We start from the raw sequence: 19,160 nt of genomic DNA on the forward strand, positions 1-19,160 counted from the left end.
TGCCTCACAACCACCTGCAGCTCCAGCTCTAGGAGGTCCATCCCAAACCGCTGGCCTCTGTCAACACCGGGCACATGTATGGTACATGGGCATGCTTTACACATAAGAAAATTTAAATATTATGCTAAGTGAAAAGGCCATACCCGGAAGGTCACATCTTGCCTGATTCTGCTCTGCTTATGTGAACTGTGCAGAGCAAAGCGCGGAGATGGTGAGCACCCCGGCCATCAGAGAGGAGGGCACCAAGGGACTGCTGCATCTTCTACGTTTCTGGACTGTATCTTGTCCGCCTGTGCAGCTGCCACGGTATTCCAGACACTAATTTATAAAGAAATCTTGTAAACTTCTAGCAGTTGCAGAGGAATTTCTCACGGTTCTGCAGGCTGGAAGGTGCTGGCATTCAGGGACGACCTTCTTGATGTGTCAGATCATGGTGGAAGAGCAGGGAGTCAGAGAGAGAAAGGCCAGGCTTGCTCGTTCACAATCAGTCCACTCTGCCACAACACTGCCAAAATGACTACAAGCTCGGGGTGGAAAACCAAGGATCTGGTTTCCCACTTAACAACCTACACGGAGGCGTGGAGATTATAAAGCTCTGAAGAAAACCTATTTTGGGGGGAGGAGGCTTGAGATAGAAAATGAGAAACAAAGGTGATTCTTTGGATTTTAAGGAAACTTCCTTTTGCCTTGCTACGGTGGCAATGTGTATTTTTTTTCCCCGGCACTCAGGAAGGAGAGGCAGACAGATCTCTGGAGTTCAGGGCCAGCCTGATCTACATAACTTTTAGACCAGCCAGTGCTACATAATAAAATCCTATATTAAACAAAACAAAAACCCTTCCTTTTCAAGAATGTGGACTCTGTAATGACCATGTATCATAGTCATAAAAAAATAAAAATTTAACTTCCCTTTGCTGTGCTCACTTGAGACCCTCAGGACACCCAGCTTACACAAAGGAAGTGGGAATTAGGCTGTATGTCGCTTTGCCTCCATTCTGACAAGTATTTATAGGGAGGAGACAATATTATACAAAGAACTAAACATTACATTGAAATTGTCTCTTAAATCTTAGGATGCTACAAATGTTGCACCTCAAAACACAAACTGGAACCAAAGGACTTCCGGTTTCTTTAACTCATGTTAACTATGAACTTCCGGTTTCTTTAACTCATGTTAACTATGAAACACCCTGGTTCCAGGATTCCAAATATGACACAGTCTAATTAGCTAGAAGAGCAAACCCCACGGAATGCAAATGCTTTGCAGAGAAAGGGCCCCACGGCGGCGGCAAGTTTAGAAGGCATACAAATCACTTCCTACTCTTTGAGCAGACTGTGCGATTGCTGGCCCAGCAGGACATGATGAAAGGGATGCTGGGGCCAGGCCTCAAAGGATGGGCAGGGCAGCTTCCTCTTCCAGCTGCCCTATGGAGGGCAAGGAGAAGTCCTGTGAGGAGGAAATGGAACATCATGTTGAACTCCAGGGCAAGGCCAGCATAAACTTGGCCAGTTCTGCTCAAGTATTTCCTCCCCCGCCCTCCCTGCCCCTGCAGCTATCCCAGTGACACTGGAGGATCAGGCGGGATATTCCCACCAATCTTGTCCCACGCTGCACACTGGAGAACAGACTAAAGGAACACTGTTACAGTGATAGCCACTGGGCCACTCCCCAGTGTCCTACACGCCTAGACAGAAACTTTCTCAAAACTGAAGCTTGATAGCACCACACACACACACCTCGAAACTCGGTTAAACACATTGGTACAGGGTCAACACAAAAGCCAGCCAGCCAGGCTCCTGCACCCTTCGCTGCTTATTTACTGGGGACACCCACAGTGCAGTCTCTCCAGGCCATGGAGGGCAAGATCACATTGCTTAGTCTGTTAACACTCTCAGAGAGTAAATCATTTTCAAAGATAAACACTTAATTCCAGCGTATGAGCCTCCACTTACAGTCTGCCCTTTGAAAAGGAAGAAGTACGGCTCAACGGGGCTGAAAGCGTTTTGGAGCATCTTTAACTTTGCAGTGGATCAGAAGTCTTCACTGTCTGGTTGAACCAGTTTATAATTTTCTTATGCAATTTTTCATATTCATGCATGAACAGTTTTCACACCTATGCATGAACAGATGCTGTTTAAAAAATAAGAATAACACACTTGCTCACATTTAAGTTCAAAACCAATCAAGAACCGCAGCCTCCTAGCAGGGAAAATGAATGTCTGCTGCCCTCTCCTGCTACAACAATGAACTGAGAAATAACCAGGGGAGGCTGGAGCCCAGTGAAATCCTCAAGTCAAAGGGAATGGTCATGGCATTCTCACGGGACTCCAATCAAAAACCAGACAACAACAAGAAAATGGATTGGTAATATTTATATTTGAAAGTCCCCCATTGATACATGAGGTTTAGATTACAACTTATTTACAGTAATTAAAAAAAAAGGAGAAGAATGGACTGATAAAGAAAATAGAGGAGATGGGGAGGAGAGGAAGGGAGCAAAGGAAACCTGTATTCACAGACACCATAATATGGGGGTTCGTTTCCAGGAGAGACTATGGCCGCTATCGCGCACAAAAAGCAGCACAGATTAACATTCCGCTAAACTCAAGGTCTGCTCGGCTTCCTCTTGAGATGCACAATCCTTTCCGGTTCTCAAAATCAAACGTAGAGGAATATAAAAGGCTTTGCTGATATACTTATTACAAAAGTCCTTTATGGCTCATCCCTAACTCTGCTCCGAAGCAGCTGAGCCGGAATACAAAAATAAAGCTATTCCTGTGCAAATGCAATGCCACAGACCACACCTGCCGCCACCTTTCTGTGACAGGCAACCATCGCTTTGTGATAGCATCAAAGGAGAGAAGCTCCTCGCTTCCTGGGCCAGATCGATGCAGCCAATTACAAGGAAAAACAAAGCACGAAAGGAAAACTTGGTAATGCTGACACCAGCCTCCCATCCTCCCCACTGCCCATCCCCCGTGATCCCCCATGCCCACAAAGACATAAAACAGCTTTTAAAGCTATAAGTATACTTTATTTCCCTTCCCATAATGTGACTGAGCCTAGGGCTGTGTGTTCAGCATAGCAGGTGCGATTCCAAGCACTCCCTAGGTCTGTCTGCACCCTGGACTGCCGCAGCAGGCACATAAAGGAGGCACAGAATCACATGACCCTGCTACCTAGGCAAAGAGCCCAGGGAGGAGGAGCTTGCTCTGCTCCTGCACATCCAGTCACATTCAGGGGATTATTTATTTCTTTATTTTTTTATTTTATTAAAAAAAAAACAGTCAATGTCAGGAAGAACAAAATGTAATCAAAATTGCAAAGGACAATAACAATGAGGGAGGACCACCAGGGACATGAGCGCAATGAGGAGTGTACGCTTGATCCAGAGGAGACGATCGCTTCACCCACACAGCCGTGGCAGGCCTGCGGCCTCGGCATCATTCTATCACAACATTTGAAATTAAATTTTCATTTTTTTCCCAAGGACACTCTAAGTCTTATCCCTGAAACCAATATGGTAGGGATAAGGTTGGAGTGGTCACCACTCACTAACTACAATATTTGCTATTGAAAAAATATATTTATATATAGTTCTGGAAACTATGAAGCAAACAAAATAGAACACAGAGCTGAGTTTGTCATAGTTAACTCACGAAAGCGACAGCAGGATTGCCCAGGGAAGGTCAGACAAGGGGCTGCTGCAAACGCAGCAAGTGTGTCCTTAAATATGTCACAAAGTGCAACAATCAGGTACCTGGGCTAGCTTCTCGTTACCACACACAACATGACAGGTGTCATATTGTCACTTTCAGTTAAAAAGAAAGATGAGTGGTTTTTCTCAGAAGTTGCCCTGTGAGTTTAGACAGCTCTAATCACAAATCTTAAATAGTCTAAAGCTTAGCTTTATTCTTCTCAGCTGGGAATGATCAACAGACAAAACTGACAGACAGGGTGCCGGCACTGTCCGCCCTCAGCACAGAGGACAAGGACATGGTGCAGAGAGGGGTCCTGACCTCGCCCGTCTCAAATGAGCATATTTCATCCCGAGGGGCACAGGTCATGGCAAGCAGAGTTTATACTATCAAAGATACGTGTAATGAAAATCTAAAGTAATGGCTAAAATAGAAAAGCTAAAAGAAGAGATGGGCTACGGTTTAGCATCAATGTGTGAACCTGCACCTCTGCTCCAGTACATTTCTAACACGGGACCCTCCTTAATGCTCTTTAAAACCCTCGTCATTCCACAGAACCATCTTGTACTTGGAGGTCTCACACCTTAAAAAACAACAACAACAACAAAACACTGTGTTTCCTTTTGAGAATCAACAAAGGCATTAAAAAAAAAAACCCAAAGGTACTAGATGAAAATATCACCCATCATTAGTTTACTTTTATGTACACACTGTGACTGACAATCTGGAAACACTTCATAAGTGAGAAAGGTCAATCAATGGCTTTTCCCCTCCTTTTTCTTGCAAACAACAAAGCTGCATATTCTACTTTACACTTAAAAGGAAGGAAATATACAAGCCCGTATCTATACGGTATTTCTACGAGAGCAACAACAGTTCATGTGTTCATGTTAGCTACGATCACAACTCAACATATGAACACAGAATCAGCTCTACGTCATGAACACTGCTGGACATGATGGTTCAGGGTTATGGGCTCGCTGCTGCCCTGTCTCGAATGAGCAAGAGCTTCCCAGGAAACCAATCCCCCAACACATATTTGCCAGTACACAGCAATGCAACCACATGGGGCAAGTATATACTGCACACCAGTACATCAGCAATTTGCCTATCAAGCAAGATTCTTCCTTTAATACAGAACAGAGAGCCAATAAGATACACCTAGAGTATAGCCCTAGTTTTGTGTTTATTTCTTAAACAATTTGGTCACGATGCACCTTTGATATAAAAGTATTTTTTAAACTTTATTATTAATACTCAGGACATTAGGAATTTCCAGATTTTTTTCAGTAGCATTTGTAGAACCACTTTTGGTAACAAATACAGTAGTTAGGAATATGCATCCATATCAGAATGCATAATGTTGATCCTGAATCCTTTCTGGCTAAAAACAGGGCTGGCGCTGTGATGAGCTATTGAACGAGAATCTACAAAAAAACACTTGAACATGTTTTGTTTCTCCCAGAGGCTGCATCCTCTTTTGCGGAAATACTTTATAAGTACATATTAGAAAGTAAGGCAACAACTCCAAACAGTTCGTGCTGTTTGCTCCACTCGGTTCCCAATTGGATGCGCAGTCCTGGTGCTCAACGTCATGGTTATATGCTTAGTGTTCTGTCTTTCTCACTTCATAGGGTCGGAAAGGACGTTTCTCTGACATGTCTAAATTGTCTCTGGTCTGGGTGCACCATGACGACTGCAGCTAGTGCTGCAGGGGCTGGAGCCTGCGCGCCCTGCTGCCCGTTTTCAAAGGATTCAAACATTGATTTGGACTCACCATATCTGATACGCAGCCCAACATTCCCTTTGCTACTATGCTTATCCCCCCCTCTTGTTACTCCTGATCTGAAAACTAAAGGAGTACCGGCAACACCTGGGCACTGGGAAGATGCTCACCCAGCAGACAAATTTCACCAGCGACCTCTGTAACTCATTGCCCCATTCCACGTGGACATTTGACTCATGAAGGTGTGCAAAAGGAAAGGATGTCAAATTACAGTCAAGCTGTCCAGAGGAGGGTGTTATACAAACTTATAAAGAATGACAATCTTTTCTTCCTTTACTATAAATACATTTAACAGCTTAGCAGAAAGACAAGCTAAATTTAAGATTGTTCACATTTGAAAATTGTATCATACTCTCTGCTAGTGATAAATAAGGAACTCCTGATAATGGAATTTTAACATAGCAATTTCACCAACAGATCTCTGAAGACCTTTTGTTGTTTTTTCTTTTTTTTAAGAGGGTTAGAACAATGATTATGTTTGCAAAGTTCTGAGAAGTCCATCTACTGTCCAAACTTTGGATTGAAGTCCTTATGTTTCCTTTACTTAGAGACAGGTATATACAGTGCTGCTGTAATAATGAGACAAATGTGAAATCTACTGTAAAGTTGCACAATACAGAAAACTGTTGCTCCATCCTTCTACTACATAAGCGTGTGACCCCATGGGTTAGTGATGTCGCAGTCAGATTGCTGTTAAGTTGGAATTATTCCATCGCGCCTAAGACCTCTCTTTAACTCCAGATCCTCCAATTTTTTCCACAATTCTTCACGCTCCTTTTCTTTCTTTTTCTCACTGGAGGAAGAAAGAGAAAACAGTGTCAACAACTGAGAGGTCTGGCGAGACTGCCCACCAGAAACAGCCTCTCCCTCACAGAGGCCCTAGAGGCTCTGAAGCGACTGGCAGCAAGCCTCATGGGATTTCCTTTTGGGGTTCTCCCTCATGCGGGGTCTATGCTGACACTCGCACTGACACAGAAATAGTACAGAGTGGAAAACAAGACTTTTCAGGTTTACATTAACATCCATTTATCTGCAGATACAGTATAAATTATAATACAGTGCACAATTACTGAGAAAACTAGAGAAGGCTTCTAGTATCGTATATCTTAAAACCAAAGTGTTTGGTGGCTTCTAAATGCTCAGGGCCTTGTTAGAACCCAACCTTCTATTTGTTCCCAAATAAATACTCAAAAGAGATGCTGGAAACAAAACTGACAGAAAAGGGACAAGATCAAGAAAATACATTTTCTCCTTCATTTGTGTCCAGTTTTCCCATACAATGCATACTGAAACTGGTTATTTCTGAAAACATATGATCAAAGTATATTTATGTTTTATGATATAATGTATTAATGACCTACATGAAACTTTGTGGATACTGGTATTATGGTGTATTAAAATTTTAAGTGAACAAGCCTTCAAACTTGGTTAAATACCAATTGACCAGTGATTTCCAGAATTTCAGACTACATTGTTTGGCAAAGTTTACCACAATTGGATAAGCCAAAATAGGTTCAGCAACTGAATTTTGCCAAAGACATTTGGAAATTTCAGTGTTATTTTTAAACAAATGCTTTAATATCAATCAAGTAGCAAGTACATAATCAACATAAAACTATAAATTAAACACATTCACACTTATTTAAAATTTTTTATCACATGAATTCACATCTACTAACCTAATTCAGTTCATTGCTAGCTTACTACAATGAACTGGTAAAAAGTAGACCAAGATAACACAGTGAAGTCACAAATTCAAACCATTCCTAAGCACGGGAGCTCTGCTGCCTCAGACTCAAGCAACTGGTCCTTCATATCCCACTTCAGCAATAGCATATTCTTTATTCAGAGAAATTAATATGGATAATGTGAACTTTGCATGGAATTCCAATATTAAACATTATTTCAGCAATCACTAATACTCAGCAAAGTTATATTAAATTCTCTAACAATAGAAAATCAGGCTGGAGAGATGGCTCAGTGGTTAAGAGCACTGGCTATTCCAGCGAACCCAGGTTTAGTTCTCAACATCCACATGGCAGCTCACAACCATCTATAACTCCAGTTCCAGGGAAACTGAACATCCTCTTCTGTCCATCTCCCTTGTAGATATGCGGCACACACACAAACACATGTGTGCCTTTTATGTGCATGGGTATACACAGAAAAAATAAACTTTTAAACAGAAAACCAATAAAAATTAAGTTTCATTCTCATAAAGAACAAAACAAAGCGAAACAAAAGTTCTAAGAAGACTAAGCAATTTGACATTCCCATTGCAATTGCAGGGATGTTGAATCATATACCATAATCACTTCTTCACTTAATAATTAATATTCTGGCAATTTAGACCTTGTTTACTAGGATTTCTATTTTAACTGCAATCTGCACAGTGTGAACTTCAGCAGGCATAACTGTCTTCAAACATTAAGTCTTTAAACTTAGGTAGTAATTTTGAACTAGAACAACTTCATTTAAGGGCATAATGGACAACATTAGAAAAGTATCCAATCATCATGGATTTTTTTTTACTTTTAAATTAAGTTGAGATTTATTCAGAAAAATATTTTAGGTACTAGAAAGAGGGATTTGCAGCTATGAGCTGAGGGTTGCTCTTCCAAAAGACCAAGCTCAGTTCCCAGCACCTACATGGTGGTGGCTCATGAATGTCTGTAACTCCAGTTCTAGGGGCCCCAAAGTCCACTTCTGGGCTCTGCAGGCACCAGACAAACATATATAGCACATACATACATGCAAGCAAAATATTCATGCACAGAAAAAATAAAAACAAATATTTTAGAAAATTTTAACATGTGATCCCACACTCATACAGCTGAGGCAGGAGGATTACTTGAAGTTCAAGGCTAGCTTAAGCTACAGAGAGAACATATACCTCTTCCCAAAAGGCAAAAAGCTCAACTAGTATTTTAATAAAGAGTAAGACAGAAGGAGATGAAGGCTGAAGAGGGTTACACTCTAGAGTGAGTCGGTCTCTAGAAAGGGAGTTGCTGGCTTCCAGACTCTAGACTCTCAGTTGTAAGCAAGCGGCTGGGCAATTATCACTTGTTTGACAGTACAATCTGAAGATAATATTAGTCTAAACAAATGGTCTCAGAGAACGCTGGTTTAAGTACACAGACATAAATTTTATATAAGGTTTAATGCCTCTGACTTCTTTGTCTGGCAGAGGCAGAGAGGAAACAGGGGTTTGGGAACTTCCACCAACTGAAATCAGCTCATCCTGTGGCAGCTCACACTGCCCTAAACTGCAGCTGGCATCATGACATCATCATCTTCTCCTATGGAAGCTGCTCCCTCAGTTCATCGGCTCTACGGTGTGCAATGTGATTTGTCCTGTGTGTCCTTTCTTTCTCCAGATGAGTGGACGCTGAGCGGCCATACTACTTTCATACTGACAACTCAGGTTAAACTTAGTCTCAGCTTAAGACATTCCCATCATCCCTAAAGAAGAAATCATGTTGCCCACTTCTTCCTCCAGACCCTGGCACCCAGGTCTGATGTGTCTATGGATTTTCTTTTACTGCCCTTTCATATAAATGCAACTATATACTGGAAAAAAAATCTAGATACTTCTCTTTTTTGTTGTCACATGTAGCCCAGGCTGCCCTGTATTCCTGCTCCTCCGGCTTCCAGTTGCTGGAAGCATCTAATCCCAGATGCTGGGATTAGAGATGTGGACCACATCTGGTTCCCAAAAGTCTAAATATCTCTGATGCATTGAGTGCCAGCCTTATTTTTCCCAGTTTTTCTCACTGTCGGTGGGAATTTTAAGACTTCAGCACCCCCGTCTCATTTCACATGGCACTGGTGTTGGCACCATACGCAACAGTGTCAAAAGCTTACTCCACCCACCATTCTCATTTGAATGCTCAAAAAACCTGCTGGGAACTGAAACCATCAACTTCCTGCCACCGACAAGTAAAACCTATTTCGCTCTTTCATCACAGCCCCAGATCCCCATGCTCAGTTACTAATTAACAGTGACTCACTTATGCGGAGAAGCCAATACTTGTATCTGCTCAGAATAGCCTTTTGCACATTTGGCAAAGTATCATTCTTGTTTTTAAAAATAAATAAACAAATAAGTAAAAACAACTTTCATTAAGGAAGTTCATTTACTATTAACCGCCTTAGCCTTCTATCGGGTCAGCCTCACAGTTGTCTACTCCTAGTCCCTTAGTGAATTCGTCTATTTTCAAGTGATTGAATTATTTAGCTTAGATAATAAAAGATCACAAAACAATTTCATTGAGGAAATTCATTAAAGATGGATCAATTAATTTGCAATAAGGCCGTGTGTGTGTGTGTGTATGAGACTGTGTATGTGAGCGTACTAAGTCAAGCACACCCTATCACTTACTTACACTGAAGCTCCTCCAATATTCTTACTAAGATTTCACCCAGACTTACTCCCTGTTTACTACAATAATAATGATTATAGGGTCTCTGTTGCCCTAACAGGCAAGTGTTATGCACTGTGAACTGTTTAATGGTTCACCATGGTATTCTAATGTGCCCTTAATTCCCCTCCCCCTTTTTAAAGTGTCTAGATATTTTTTGCCTGCACATATGTCTATACATCGTGTGTATGCCTAATCCTAAAGGAGGCCAAAAGAGCAGGTTAAATCCTTTGAAACTGAAGTTTGAACTTTTGGGAGTTGTTATGGGTACTGTACTTGAACCTGGGTCCTCTAGAAGAGCAGTAAATCCTCTTACAGATGAGCCAAGCCATCTTTCCAGTCCCCCTTAGGTCTTTTTTTTTTGTTTGTTTTGTTTTTTCGAGACAGGGTTTCTCTGTGGTTTTTGGAGCCTGTCCTGGAACTAGCTCTTGTAGACCAGGCTGGTCTCGAACTCACAGAGATCCGCCTGCCTCTGCCTCCCAAGTGCTGGGATTAAAGGCATGCGCCACCACCGCCTGGCCCCCTTAAAAAAATAACTTTTCTACGATTTTAGCTTAACTGTAGAGCAGGGAGGGTCATTATAAACTTAGTAATTTTTAACAACTGGTAATACAGAATTGACATTAATCTCAAGGTTGTAATGAAAAACAATACTATAATTTAAACCATATTCTGTGATTAAACAGTTTCCCATAAACCATATCCTGTAACTTAAAAACAGTCTCTGCCTTGGTCCTCTGTTCTCAACCCTTTCTACCCATTGCCCTTTTCCTTGGTAAAACCCAGTAACACACTCTAAACAAGGAAAGCGAAGAAGAAAAACAACAGCAGGAAACATCCTTCCATGAGGTCCAGTAAAACCCCGGGTGGAACATCCCCACATGCCCACTTTGGGAGTCCTACAAAGCTGGCATTCACCTTCCTGTGATCAGAGGCCAGTCAAAGAACCAACCACAAAGAGCTCTGTGTTCCCCTAACCTCTTCCTTACATCTGTGGTGGTTTGGATAGGAATGGCCTACAGGCTCATAGATTTGAATGCTTGATGACCAGGAAGTGACACTATTAAGAGGTGTGGCCTTGTTGGAGGAAGTGTGTCATTGAGGGGTGGCTCTGAGGTTTCAAATGTTCAAACCAGGCCTTGTGTGTGTCTGACTGCTGCCTGGGATCTAGATGGAAAACTCCCAGCTACCTCTCCAGAACCACGTCTACCTGCGTGTTACAAAGCTTCCTGCCATGATGATAATGGAGTAAACTTCTGAAACGAAAGCAATTCACAGCAACCGAAACCCTAACTAAAAAAGCATTCTTTAGCAAGTTGAACATACTATACTTATAACAAAACTTGAGCCAGGCATGGAGGTGCACACTTTTATTTCCAGCACTTGGGAGTCAGAGGCAGGCAGATCTCTGAGTTTTAAGCCAGCCTGGTCTGCAAAGTGTGTTCTGAGATAACCAGGGCTACACAGAGAAACCGTGCCTTGAAAAATAATAAATAATTTTAATCATATTTAACATTTAATATATTATTATATAGTATATCATTTATTTTAATATAATAAAAATTCAATGGGAGAATCAAGAAAGACTTTTTTGCTCCATTCTAGTCTTAATCACTTCGCGATTTGCTACTATAAGACCAATAAAGTTTGTATTCTTTTCAACTGTTCTTTTAGGTTGTAATGCATTTGTTGGTTTCTAGATTAGAATGTAAGTTCTGGACAAATAGTGCCCAGTCTCTCCTGTGGTGGAGTAAAGTATGCTAGCCCAATTCTAGTTTGGGTGAGTTAGCAAACAGTCAGCCCAGAGAACTGACTAGAACCCAATGGTTCCCTGAAGTGGGTCTGAAAGTCCAGTTATGTGCCAGGTTCTGAACTTTGTAGTACAACAGAGACAAGGGGAGAGAAGCAGCAGGTCCACCAACACCACACCATCACGGACTGTCTACTGGGCAGCGCACTGATGAGGACACAGCTAGTGCGCACGCAGGGGTGGAATGTGTAAGGACCAGGCTGCTGTTTTGGATCTGAGGGCAACTAGGCAACTTCAGCAAAGAGCTCAGAAAGGACTCTGGAGCCTTATGCACAGCAGACAAAGGAGTTTTAAAAAGTTACCGCTGCCGATCTGACTTGTATGTGGCTGTCAGCTCATCAAACATAGTGCTGTTCATTTCCATGAAGGCCTTCAACACGTTGTACACCAGCGCCACAATAGCCCTGTGAGGCAGAGCAGAGAACGTACTGTTAGTCTTCCACAGTGGGGCGCTTCTCCTCTATTATATATACATAAAATACTTGAAGTTTTTCTTTAACAAGTTCATACACTTATAAGATGCATTCTGATCATCTTAACCCTGCAACCCTCTCCTCTCTGCCAACCTTATTACCCCCACTGATCCCTACAAATCCATTTCCCACACTCATGTAGCACAGGTTAGCCTAAGCCTCATTATGTACCTAAGGATGATTCTGAACTCCTGATACTCCTGTCTCCGCCTACCTAGTGCTGAGACTATGGGCATGTTCACCACACCTGGTTTAGTCTTAGTGCTGAGACTATGGGCATGTTCACCACACCTGGTTTCCTAGCCCACATCTAGAGCTGAATTCTTTACTGTTCACAATCTTCCTGAGGGATGGCAGAGTTAAAACCCAAAGTTACCCTTCCAAATTATTAAAACATGTTTGTATGGCCAATGCATAATAAAATGCCAGTATAAAAATAAAGCTGCTTTACTGCTTTAGAGGTTGGGAACATAACTTAGGCAGGTGTGTGCGCGCGCAGTCACACATACACGCTGATGGTGTACACCTGTAATCTCAGTACTTGGGGGGACAGAAGTAAGAGCATTGAGAGTTCGAGGTCACTGCAGCTATATACAGAGATTATCTTAAAATAAAGAAACAACAAAGACAGACAGACCGACCATTTACACCTTATAAACAAGAACAGGTGGTTAAAAATGACTTTCAAAGTAATAATATATATCAAGTCAGAAACTGCTCCTAAACCGCGTGTTCAAAGACAGGCGGCCAAGCCCCTACAAGCTGCTGTTGTGGGGTTACATTCGTCTGTCCCTTCCTGCTTAGCCCTTCTGTTGACCCATTACCCCTGCTGAAAACTGCCAAGCTGGTGCAGGATGCTCTTGGCTATGGAGCACTACACAGCTAAGAGGCCAAGCTGTTCGACTATTCTTATCAGGCAGAATGCACTCTAGAAACAGACCACGTGAGAACTGTGCTGTGACAGACTTGAGTGCTTCAGACTAGGCAAAAAGAATGGTGTCTCCCATTTCAAAACTATACAAGGTTGCTTCCATTTTGCAATAACTCCCCCAATCTTACTAAGAAGACATCTCTAAAAAATTGAGGCCACATGTTAGTAAGAGGTCTGGTGTATGCTGCAGCTTCTGCTTGGTGCCCAGAAGAAGGGAATCTACATTAAAGCTCAAGAATGGTCTTCTTCCCAAGGACAGCCCAGGAGAAGCACTGGAAACTGGACAGTAACTGACAGGCACTACCTACAGCTCTCTCCAGACAACAGGAGAATTCTGTATGATGGTGTTTAACAGCTCTTCTTCAGAGTTCTATTAATATAGAACAAGCTAGAAAACTAAAAGAAAACATTATTTTATAACTATGCAAAAATTTAAAAGACAGATATGATAAATTGAACTGCACTTACTAATCCTGCAATGCCACATAACTTTATTGCATAGGCAGACATGCAAACGCATCTTGCTAGACAATATTTTAACTCTTCTAGGGCTAAATTCAACTTGTCCTACACTATAAAATTTTGTCTCCCCCCACCATCCAATAACCTAGCTAGCTGTTAGGAAATGGATATTCCCATAAAATGTAAATCTCTTCAGACCATCTCCTTACATTCCCTCAGCATTTCTTGACAGGTCCTTGCAGAAAGCTCATGTAGGCCTTGCTCCCTTTTCTAGTACTACACACTCATGCCTTTGCCCTCTGGAGCCTACAGGCCTCGGAACGTGACAGACACCTTTTTAAAACGTGACTTTTTACAGGATTCCCTGTCACCACCATCTCCATCAGGATTCCAAATGAAGTCAAGCACTGCCACACTGCAGCACTCTAGAGGTTGAGGCGGGGGGGGGGGGGTGTCATGAATTTGAGGTTCAGGCCAGTACAGTAAGACCCCCGCCTTAGAAAAATGAGCAAGTTTAATTTGAGGCCTGCCAGCCAATGTGCATCCTTTGGAGCTCTAGCACATTCCCCAAATACATCTGGGGCCTTCACACAGAACAGAAAGCCTCTCAAGTAAACAGGTATTTTAACCAAATAGCACTTCTTTACAGAAATATTTGTTTGCTCTTCAGTCCCCCAACCAGCGAATTTTCAGGAGGGATTTTTATCTTGTCACGTGGGCACCTTTAGCAATGGGCACAGCATCTGGTGCACAGCGAGCTGCAGGACATTTTACTAAGGAAAAGAGGAGGAGGAGGAGGAGGAGGAGGAGGAGGAGGAGGAGGAGGAGGAGGAGGAGGAGAGGGAGGAAGGAGGGAAGGAAACTGAACACGTACGGGTTCCAATGCTCTTTTGAAATCCTATACAGACTGGAGAACATGATGGGGAGGATGACGTTGGAGTTTTCTTCTATCAAACTCATGATGTATTCATTATTCCAATAATAGAGTGCCCTTTCTGCCACCTTTGAGGAAAGAAAAGGACAAATTATAATCCTTTCAAATAAAAGTATTTTTAAAAGGCTATTTTTAAATCATTCAATCAAAGGTATATTAAATATTAATAACTCTTTACATTTCGTGAAGATTTATGATCTCTCAGGAAGTCGCCAGGCGGTTTACCAGCTTGGGAAGGAAAAGTTTTCCCTCCCTGTTAACCGTCCTCTCCTCCAAGTCTACACATCCCACCCATTCCCTCGCTCTTCCCTCTACAGTTCCCACACACACCCTCGTCCAGCTCAGCGTTCAGAACTCCTTGTCTGGCTTAGGTCTACTTCACTTTCACTCTGAGTCTTAAATGTCCCCACAGGCCTGTTTTGTTTTGTTTTAAATCCATTAGTAATTTTTATTTTATGTGCATTGGTGATTTGCCTGCCCGTATGTCTGTGTAAGGGTGCTGGATCCCCTGGGACTAAAGTCACAGACAGTTGTGAGCTGCCATGTGGGTGCTGGGAATTGAACCTGAGTCCTCTGGAAGACCAGCCAGTGCTCTTAACCTCGGAGTCATCTCTCCAGTCCCCAGGCTCATGGCTTCAGGCTTTGTGGTGCAGCTTGTGGTGCTGCTTGGAAAGCTGTGGCCTTCTATGGTGGTGTCTGCCTGGAGAAGCGGGTCATTTGCTCACTGTCTTGGATCCCTCTTTTCTGTCCTCCATGCTGCCATGCTCTAACTTCATCTGTGGGCCTGAGCTACTCACCTTGGACTTGAACTCAAATGGTTTTATTTATGTAAATTTAGAAATTATGTTTTGGACAGACTGCAAAATCTCTACACACTGTCCTAAACCTTTTTCTAGTGCATCCAGACCGGCGCTTCACAGAATGGTGCTCCAGCTACTTTTCCTGTTTGGTCTCTTAGTGGTATAAGCACTAGCTTAATACACTACCATGTCTTTAGATTTAAAAACAGTAAGAGCCAGGGCCTCTATCTGACCTTCAAATAAGAAGTGTGCTTTTGCGCTGTTGGACAGTATTTTCAAATGGTGGGCAGCATGGGGAGTCTGCTGGATTTGCAGGGTGGACATTTAGCGAGGTAGCCACCAGGTAGAAGTAAGCACTGCATTCAACTTTGGTCCCTTTCTCTCCTGAGCGGTTTCCACAGCCCAGCAGCCTCCTTGAAAGCACACATCAAGGCGCGCCTTCCCTGTGTTCTCCTCAAACAGCCACAAGGAGGCAGAGCAGGCCATGGAAAGTTATGGGCTTTATTTAGCCTTTTTAGCAAGAGGCCACATTTCAAATTAAAATTCAACCACACTTCCTTGTTAGTTTGGAACCTTGAGCAAGGCATGAAGGGTCTTACCAAAACAGTGGGAAAGACGACATAGGGTAACATTCAGCTTCTCTCCTCCTAAGCATTACAAATCCTCCTCACACACTGGCAAAACCCTAGCGGCTCACTTCATTTAATTTACCCAAGTTAGGACATTTTACTGCTCTAGGCTTTGTGTTCCCATCATGCCTTCTTGCAGGGTATTATGGGAATTGAAGTTAAGAAATAGAGCCTGTTAGGGACAGGTGTTCAGGTCGGGTGACTATTTGTTAACAGTACAGTCAGCCTGTGAGAAAATCCCAAATGAAGACAAAGTAGCTGAGTCGCTAAGACGGTGTTTGTACTGACTGCCTCTTGCAGAAGACCCAAATTCAGTTCCCCACATCCTCACTAGGCAGCTCACAAAAACCTGTAACTCCAGCTCCAGGGAGATCTAAGACATCTCTGGCCTCTGTGAACACTGCATTCATGTATACATACCCACATACACATAATCCCCCCATAAATGAATAAACAAATAAGTAAATGTAGCCAGTGCCCATGATGGCTTTATTTTTCAACACAAACGAAGTTTCTCCAAACTGGTTCACATGGCACACACCATTCTGACTCATGTTCTGTTTACTACTAACCTGAAAATGGGGGCTAGAAACACACTTGGCAATTTGTTTAAACAAAGGTTCTTGGATTTTAACAAACTGTGATGGTTCAATCACATCCAAAATTTCTTCCAGCTCCCCAAGGAACATGACCTTTAAACAGAAGCAAAAAAACAAAATATAAATCCATCACTAAAAACTCCACATGATCAATTTTACTTACAATTTTAAGAAAAATGCACACAAAACGTCAAGAAAGGGAAGGTGGGTGGGTGGGCGGGCAGAAGGAAGAAAGGGAGGGAGGGAGGGAGGAAGCATTTTGGCCCGGGAGGATAGCTCAGCAGGTAAGAGGCTTGCTATGAAAGCATGAAAAGCTGAGTTCAAGTTCCCGGTCCCCACATAAAAAGACAAGTGGGCTGTATGCCTACAACCCAATACTACAGGGCGCTGAGACAGAAGGATCTCCAGGGTTTGCTGGCTGCAGCTCAGCTCCAAATTCTACGGCGAGTCACTGTCTCAAGAGTCCTTTTCTGGCCTACACGTGCAAACCCCACCCCTAACCCATACACACAAAGACCACACTCAGCAAGGGTATTCTGTTAAAGTAAATTACTGATAGCACCAGGAATCCTAACTACAAGGAGGCTCCGGGACCCCAGGCAAACTGGCTTCTCCCCGTTCAAGCCTTTGGGACTCTGCCCACTGCTAACAACCAACCAACCCCACGTTTTAAAAATAATGGCTAACCCTCCTGAACTTATGTGCATTGGTCCACACCACCACAGGACACAGTCACTTGACAAGCAGCTGTCATTCTGCTATGCTCTCCAAGCCTGAGACAAACAGCAAACTCATTCATGTTAAAGTACCACGTGAACCACATCAGCGCACAATGACCCGTTTTCTATGCTTATATGCACACATATGTGCTCCCCTCTCTCTAGAGCACAGTAAATCTCATGGCCTGGGGCTGTATGCAAAAGAAAGCTTGAAGATCACACAATGGAGTGAGACAAATAGATTTAGACATTTGTATAAATAGAATGGAAACATAACAAATAAATGCCAGTTACCTATTTATTCATAAAAAATAACACTGGGAAAAGCAACTAGGCGATTAAAGTATTAAGAAGGATGCTTCTATCCTATCTCAAGGTGCAGATGCAGTGATGAAGAGATCCCCTTTACTTCATGCTGTCAAGAAATGGGGTAACCTCCTGAGGCTCTAGAGCAGGGCTAGGACCACAGCTGATGTGAGGGAGAGGCTCTTTCCATACTGTGTCTTTTGTCACACCCATGTCTTGGAACAGAAAGCTAACAGGTGGCCTCTGTTTCTAGGCCAGAGGAGACGGCTTCAGACAGGTGTAGAGACGGTCAGGCTCCCTTCAAGGTGTTACTTGGGGACCCACTCCTCCCTACAAAGACTCATGGCAGGACATGCCTTTTTAGGTGACTGTATGGTCCTTCATTCCCAGGCATAACAAGTTCAACGTCTGCTATATATTATGATACTGCACCCAGGAACCCCTGAGCACTAGAGTAGCCTTCCAGGCTATGCAAAGTCACTATAAATGTGCTATCGATAGAGCTAAATAAGTGGATACACAATGGAGCGTGGCCAGGGGTTACAGTAGCTAGAAGTTCGTGGTTTAGAGTTCAGGAAGCAGGTTCTGGTTTGTTGGCACATTCTTACTCAGTGTACTTAGGTAACATCTAAAAGCCTCAATTTTATCACTAGTAAAAATGAGAACACCAGTCTGCCTTCCTGACCCAGCCACAGAAAAAGCAAGATTCTGCCTCGCCGAATCAGGTATTGAGCCACGTGACTAACACAGACAAGAATAATGGGCTAATATAAGTTATAAGAGTTAATAAAAAGCCTGAGCTAATGGGCCAATCAGTTTATAACTTAAAGAAAAATGAGAACACTGACTGCCACCGACCTACAAAGCTGCTTTAGATGAGGCATATGTTTGTGCATGTTTAGCCCCACTGAGCACTAGGCAAAGACTTCCTTCAGTATTGGCATTCTCTGATGTTAAATACTTACCTCTTTTTGACTGCATGTTTTAGGCCAAAATTTCATTAAACCCCTAATAACCTATAAAGGAAAAGGAAAAAAAACAAGAGACATTTAATATTTCATATGATTTTAATAAAAATGTTTTTTCTTAAGTTTTTTCACATTATGGAAAGATATAAATAGCTTACTGGTTCTGTAAGTGAAGGATCTTTCTCCAGAAACTGTACTATACAATACGCCAGCTGGGCAAGAACAAAAGAGAAAGGACAGCGCGTTAAATCCCACACTGCAAAAGCTGAGTGCACGGCACAACACATCTCAAAAGCCCCAGGCTCTGGTCTTAATGATACAATCACTTCATTTAAACTCTCAGGAAAAATAAGGCTTTTAAATTTTATTCATTTAGAATTGGAATCCAGCTATGTTGCACAGGCTGGTCCTGAACTCCTAAGTAAATGATTCTCCTGCCCCAGCTTCCTGAGTAGCAGGGACTATAGCTAAAAGCTGTGTTTTCAAGTCAATGACAGAGCAACAAGACCCCAGAGGAATTTTTTTCTTAAAAGAGTTCTAAGATTTCTGAGGCTGATGGAAAGTGGCTGACACGGTGCACTCTGAGAGGATCTCATTTACAGCCAGACAGTTGACATCTCAGG

At 42.6% G+C, this 19,160-nt stretch overlaps 1 protein-coding gene across 3 annotated transcripts in view; it reads right to left on the reverse strand.

Annotated features, from left to right (window-relative positions):
- Positions 1–3,276: 3,276 nt before the first annotated feature.
- Positions 3,277–19,160, reverse strand: part of Ppp2r5e (protein phosphatase 2 regulatory subunit B'epsilon) — a 136,519-nt gene continuing 120,635 nt past the window's right edge. For all 3 annotated transcript variants that reach the window (XM_050153606.1, XM_050153605.1, XM_050153607.1), the window contains 6 exons: positions 18,696–18,749; positions 18,535–18,585; positions 16,518–16,637; positions 14,457–14,584; positions 12,019–12,120; positions 3,277–6,278 (listed from right to left, as the gene is read on the reverse strand). In XM_050153606.1, the coding sequence (XP_050009563.1) occupies positions 6,179–6,278; positions 12,019–12,120; positions 14,457–14,584; positions 16,518–16,637; positions 18,535–18,585; positions 18,696–18,749 (555 nt within the window). In that variant the 3' untranslated portion in view covers positions 3,277–6,178. The remainder of the gene's footprint in view (positions 6,279–12,018; positions 12,121–14,456; positions 14,585–16,517; positions 16,638–18,534; positions 18,586–18,695; positions 18,750–19,160) is intronic.

The sequence above is a fragment of the Alexandromys fortis genome, unplaced genomic scaffold, assembly GCF_014885135.2.
Source record: "Alexandromys fortis isolate MF-2015 unplaced genomic scaffold, M_Fortis_MF-2015_v1.1 scaffold_82, whole genome shotgun sequence".
Taxonomy (NCBI): domain Eukaryota; kingdom Metazoa; phylum Chordata; class Mammalia; order Rodentia; family Cricetidae; genus Alexandromys; species Alexandromys fortis.